This window comes from Branchiostoma belcheri, unplaced genomic scaffold (genome assembly GCF_001625305.1).
Source record: "Branchiostoma belcheri isolate BF01 breed outbred unplaced genomic scaffold, Haploidv18h27 scaffold42, whole genome shotgun sequence".
Taxonomy (NCBI): Eukaryota; Metazoa; Chordata; class Leptocardii; order Amphioxiformes; family Branchiostomatidae; genus Branchiostoma; species Branchiostoma belcheri.
The window spans coordinates 885,371-891,520 of NW_017804043.1; the positions used below are offsets into that span (position 1 = coordinate 885,371).

General features: G+C 40.7%; 1 protein-coding gene across 1 annotated transcript; it reads right to left on the reverse strand.

Moving 5' to 3' along the window:
* Positions 1 to 1,076: 1,076 nt before the first annotated feature.
* Positions 1,077 to 5,419, reverse strand: LOC109477983. The gene is made up of 3 exons (XM_019779435.1): positions 5,407 to 5,419; positions 2,928 to 3,047; positions 1,077 to 2,288 (listed from the first exon to the last, which is right to left on the reverse strand). The coding sequence occupies exons 1-3, from the start codon at positions 5,417 to 5,419 to the stop codon at positions 1,780 to 1,782; spliced, it is 642 nt and encodes a 213-aa protein (XP_019634994.1). The 3' UTR covers positions 1,077 to 1,779.
* Positions 5,420 to 6,150: the final 731 nt, after the last annotated feature.

Genomic DNA, 6,150 nt, shown 5'->3' on the forward strand with positions numbered 1-6,150 from the left:
GCTTTAAACAAAGTTGTTTCCATTGTTATTATAGTAGGCAAATATTAACGATAATGCTTAGGACAATATTGTGACGGGCAATGATGGCAGGTAAGTGTGGGAATGGTTGCTTAATAAAACAACAACGATACATAGAGTAAGTCTGATAATGGTGACCTAAAGCATCAAATACTTCCGAAAATAATATAATTAAGTTGGTAGAGCATAGGATATAGGGATTTCTTTTACACAACCAGTAATGTCTCTTACCTTGCTTACGTTTCGGTGTCAGACACCTTCCTCATCAAATACCAACCAACGACTACCATATTTATCGGGCATGTATTGTCATTGGATTTACAAACTACCCACGTTTTGTACAGTGAAACTTATCCTTTGTTTCTTCTACCACGTAGATCTCAGAAGCAGAGGCTCAATCCCAAACGACCAACCCGCGCACTTCATCCGACCTCCTCCATACGACCCCAAAAACTACTATAACGATCCTCCCCCTGCTTACCCCGGATCCCCCTCCCCACCCCCTATACCCTACTGCAACGACCCCCCTGTACCGCCTTCCCCTACCCCCTCGGGTGACTCCCGACCCCCCTCGGGCGCTTCCCCACCCCCACCGTACGTACACCCCACGGAAGTAAGTGGACACAACCTGCCTGGACAGACCGTACAAGAACGAAGTCACAGCGACGCCCCTACCTGATGGAAGTGGTACTGCAGCGGCGGACATAATTGAACTTGTATATATTTGTTAAAATTAAAAGTTCCCTTTGACTATATAATGGATCTCATAATGCGATAGGATAGCAAGAATAACGCCTTTAACCGTCCAAAAATCTCTATGTAAAGATGTTTGTTGTTACATGTATATAGAGTGTACAAGTCTTTTCTTGCCTATGTATGTAAAGTCCATATTATATTCTTGTTTTATGTGTTTGTATGTATTTGTCTTTGATATGGGCATTATATATATATTCCTGGTCCCATCTAATACTATCTTTGCCGAGTGTACATTCAAAAATAAAACTACCCTTCGTTTCACTGTAATAAAACTTTATTCACCAAAAATTTTATTCCAATACGTTTCACTGATTACACATTGTGCTAAGACCCATAACGAAAAATATTCACAACAATATAAAGAAAACCTTAACAAAGTATAAACAGGGGGTTCAAGTTTTGTTCTTTTTTTCACTGAGAAATTATAGCTATATTCTTCACCAATTGTCCAGACTATACGTTTTATAAAGAAAATCAATTGCAAGAGCTGTACAAGTTGAATTCAAATTACTGAGTACAGAAACAATTCTCATATATAATAATAATGACTAGACGCTATAGTAACGTGATAGTAATGTCAAAACCTACATATGAAAATATGGCACAATAGTTTCCTGAATTAACACCACACACCAAAAGAACGATATGTATGTATGTGACACAGAGTAAAAATTCTAAACGCTAAGACCTATAATAATTTTTAAGCAAGAGTATACTCTAAATGGCCTATTCCCACTGCTACAACCTATACAATCATACTTTACAAAGAGCTTAATATTATAATACCACCATTTTCTGTATTTGCCATAGGAGTTAACTGACAAATGAGTTTTAAACATCCATCGTCTGGCAAATGATTCAGCCATTTGCCCAAATTCTACTTTTCCCAAATCTAGAAAAAGTCGTTGAGCGGTCGGTCTACTTTTTGTTACTCATCGATTGTGATAGCTCTAACTATCTGGTGAAAGAATCACAGGTGTAAGAAAAACATTCGAAATAAATTCTCTACAACTCTGCAAAATCTTCCTCGTAGCGCATCGGTGTCGCTTTCTCTGTTTTAAACCTGACGTAACAGGCAGCCACAATCACTAGAACTATAAAAATCACTACCATGGCCACAATGGCCACTGCAGGGCCCCAGTACGGTATCTCAAAAGGCGGTTCGGTTGGTTCTGGAATCGTGGGCATCCAGAAATACACGCCATCATTCCCAACCATAAAATTTCCCAGCATGCCAGAGTTCGACAAACTCCCGAGAAGCACCGCGGCCGCCGCCGTCCCGTTGACGTCACTTCCGTTCACGTTCTTGTCCAGCACCAACCGGAAGTTGACGGTGAAGGTGACGTTTTCGACCTCGATGCCGCGAAAGATGGTGGCCAGCTCGCTGTTGGGGCCGGTGAAAGACTGCACAAGTAGCGCTGTCATCTCGTTCTGTAGTTGGGTGAAACGGCTGCCATCTGTTTCTCCGCTAGCGGTCAGGGAGCCGACAAGCTTTTGAACGGGCATGGCCGGCGCTGCAGGGGGCGGTTGTTTGTTTACTTGTTTATTTCCAGTTTGCACATAAAAAAACAACAATATGTGATAAATTACAATGATGAATAATGTGCGGGGCAACCCAAAAAACCTAGCCGCTTATCGAAGGGGTTACCCGTAAGTATCATTTCCAAAATTACTTTTTACAAACATGTATAATAAATATTGGAGAAACGAATGTTACAAAAATAAATCAAACTAGATACATAAGGATACAAAGATAGCAAAACTGACTAACTTAGCTAACTAATTAATTGATAAAGTAAGACAATCAAATAACATAATAATATAAAGTTAGTAAAACGAACTAACTAGCTATTAATAACTAATTAATTGATAAAGTAAGACAATCAAATAACAATAATTGCAAATAACAATAAGAAAAAAATCTAGTCAAATCTAAAGTTATTATGCATAAGACAAAATATAAGAAGAAGTTTATTGCAAATTCGTGCCCGGGGGCTAATTGCAAATTACAAACATAAAAGAACAATGAAACAGAGTATAAAATAACTCAAGTCTACATGATGAAAGGTAGTTATCTAGAGCTATAGCTATGTCTAAAACTATGTCTAATGGGTTTGACTTCTTTTTTTTTTAGACAATATAAACATAAGTACCAGTTGTTGCAGCGGCAGCTGTAGTGACGGCAGCAGCAGGGGCAGTTGTGGGGGCTTCTGTCATGACTGCCGGGGTCGTGTCGTTCTGAGACTGGGCAGAAGAGATGGCCAGCAGCAATACTGTAACAAACGAGAACCAAGAAAACTATATTTATCATATAGATTCTCATATCATTGTATCTTTTCATGCATGTTGCTTGTATTTGCAGTTAGCCTTCTGGTATGTTTTTGCAATAAACTTTCTACATGATTGTTTAGGAGCTACATTTAACCACCTGTAATGATGCAAAATATAAACGCTGTGGTGTGCGCATTAGATTCTAATGAGAGGGCATTGTATATTTTCTCAACTTCATGGCTAGAGGATGCATACAACAGCAGAAAGGCAAGATAGCCAGGCTATAAGATAGATATCGATAAACTTTTGTTTCAAACACAAATTGAAACAGCTGTAGTAGTTGTAAATGCACCGCATGGCATTTTCCTAGGCATGAAGCTGCCACGTTTCTATCTACCATGTCTTTGAAAACTTCCATGAGGTGTAGCCAAAACTAATTCCGGAGGATGGCATTCGTGGACTCACTAAATGTCTAGAATATTTTGTAGGGAGCCTAGATCAGGCTACTCCTGAGGCGTCGCCAAAAGGTTCGCCAAAAAGTAAGTCTTCGAAGGGAAAGTTTCTTCCAAAACCCAAGGAGCTTTAAATTCAAAATTAAAACTCCTAGGAACCTCCCTCCCCAAAATACATTTGGCGCAGTCCAAGGCTCATAGGCACAGTCCTTACAACTATATCATACTTAATCATCTGCAGATCAAAGAAGATGACCAGTCTTGAAACGGAGCCAAGATATGTCATCAGTTTTCATTTTCTTGGAGACAAATCTACTGCCGTAATTATGGTTATTGTCGGGTAGTTTTAGATTTATGATTGGTTACTGTCGGTGCCGACTGGTGTGTTACGCTGGTGTGTTACGTCGAATGGCGGTTATACCAGCTATACTGATACAGATACAGATACTTGGTGTCTGCAGGTGCCCCTACTTTATTTGTATGTACACACGCAACAACACCGCCTGTCTGTGGATGTCCCTCTACCAACAAAACCCACCCTGACATGTAAATACAAGCAGCCATAATCAAACAACAGGTAGCAGTTTCCGGACGAGATGCCACAGGGACAGTATTCTTACTAGTCAGAAAAACGTGCCTTGAGGTCATTCTATCCGTAAGCATACAAGTTGAAACAAGTAGAAAAGATGTCGACGAAGCGCTTCATGCTTGGATTTTTAGCCAAGCAGACCTGGTCACCTCTATGCTTACTCTTCTAGATAAGTTTATTGGGTTGTTTCCATGCAGAAATTTGATGCTAACGCCTAGAGCTGAAACCCTAAAACACTGTGCCTCCGGTATTACGTCCCCATCAGAAGTGATTAAGTAAATCCAAAAACTATGCCCGAGCCGGGCTAGAACCACGCACCAAACCATGTAAGAAAACAGTGGTGTCATTGACCTCTTGTAGTCCAGATATGAGCCAAGGATCACTAACTTAGACATGTAAGGACGCTCGTACCTTCTACATGTATCTCTCACAGGTGCAGGTGAATGTTAAAGCGTTCTTTTGTGCTTTAGCTGTGTCATGAATTACCCCAAACGCAAGAACGTTAACATAGCCACAGAATTTGAGGAAAAAAGCTAAACGCACATTTTTCGCTACTCTCATTTCGCGCAGGTATACAGTTACTCAACAAAAACAAGGATTCGTGTTGTTTATCCTTACCTAACGTGCCATAACAAGGCCTTAGGTGTGTTTGTTCAAAGAGACGCGAAATTCCTCATGCATAACTTCCCAATGTGGGTATAGGAAGTGTACATGCCAGGGTACACAAGCTACGGTCATGGAGAATTGGTGTGAAGCAGACTGCGTAATTCGTTAATCTGTAGACTTTGCTGTGATTGGAGCCCCATCTAACCGTCTTGAGTTACAAAATAACGATCCTGTTTCAAACATTACAGAGAGCTCTGTCCATTTTTGCTGCATAGGAAAGATCTTGTAGGGTCTTGTTCAAGATACGACTTATTATAGCAACTTTTATTCTTAGTGAAACTAAACAATGTGTGGTATGAAGCACTCTCTCTCTCTCTCTCTCTCTCTCTCTCTCTCCTCTTGTAAAGGAATTGTTGAACGCCCTGTCTGGTTTCTGTCTCTCTCCTTCCCTCTCCCGTTTCTCTGTCTCCCTTTCTGTGTTTCACTCACTCACTCTCTCACTCACTCACTCACTCACTCACTCACTCACTCACTCACTCACTCTCTCACTCACTCACTCACTCACTCACTCACTCACTCACTCACTCACTCACTCACTCACTCACTCACTCACTCACTCACTCACTCACTCACTCTTTATGTTTCTGATGTTCTCATTCACAGCTTTCCCAGGGGCAGTACACTATATATATCATGGTGTGGGTGTATCCTTACCGAGTACTATCATGATCAGCGTTGGCAGATTTCCAGATCGTCGATTCAGCACTGCGTCGGCCATGTTTAGTCCTGAGTTAAAAGAAAACAAAATCCATAGTATAAATCATCGATTGGTTACAAAGGACTAAGCACTATCAGTTTGGCTATGCGAAATATCTTGACGAAGCAGCTTCCATGTGTATGTAGGACTGAGTAAGCATTATTACAACGAAATGCAGTCAGGCGGATTAGGTAAACATATCAAATATCACATTAAAGTGCAATGCCCCCCTCCCCACGTCTCGCAATGACCTTGGTAGATTCCTTGATGATATCGTAAGGTAAGAAGAAACTTAAAACCAGGTTATACCAACCTACGCAGGTGTACAAAGGATTGGGGGAGTGAGGCAGGAAATGATACCTAACATGTGCCATTTGTCCTGTACTTTTGGTTTCTCAATATACATGACATTGTACTTTTTCTGAGCTACAAAAGACTTGTCAAATACTAAAAAAGTCGGGTTCATTGTGAAGCGACTTTGTAATGCTGAGCTGAAAAAGATTAAAAGAGATTAAAAGAGATACAAAGGAGTATACTGCCGAGATTGCATAACGTCTTGCTGTGTGATTGGCCTTATTAGCGGATTACGTGGGCCCAATCATTAGCCTTCTTTCTCACGCCCATAAGCTTTCGCCTTTGTTATGTACAAAGTGACTGGTCATTATCAGGTACAATTACGAGTTAACCGTCTATGTAAAACC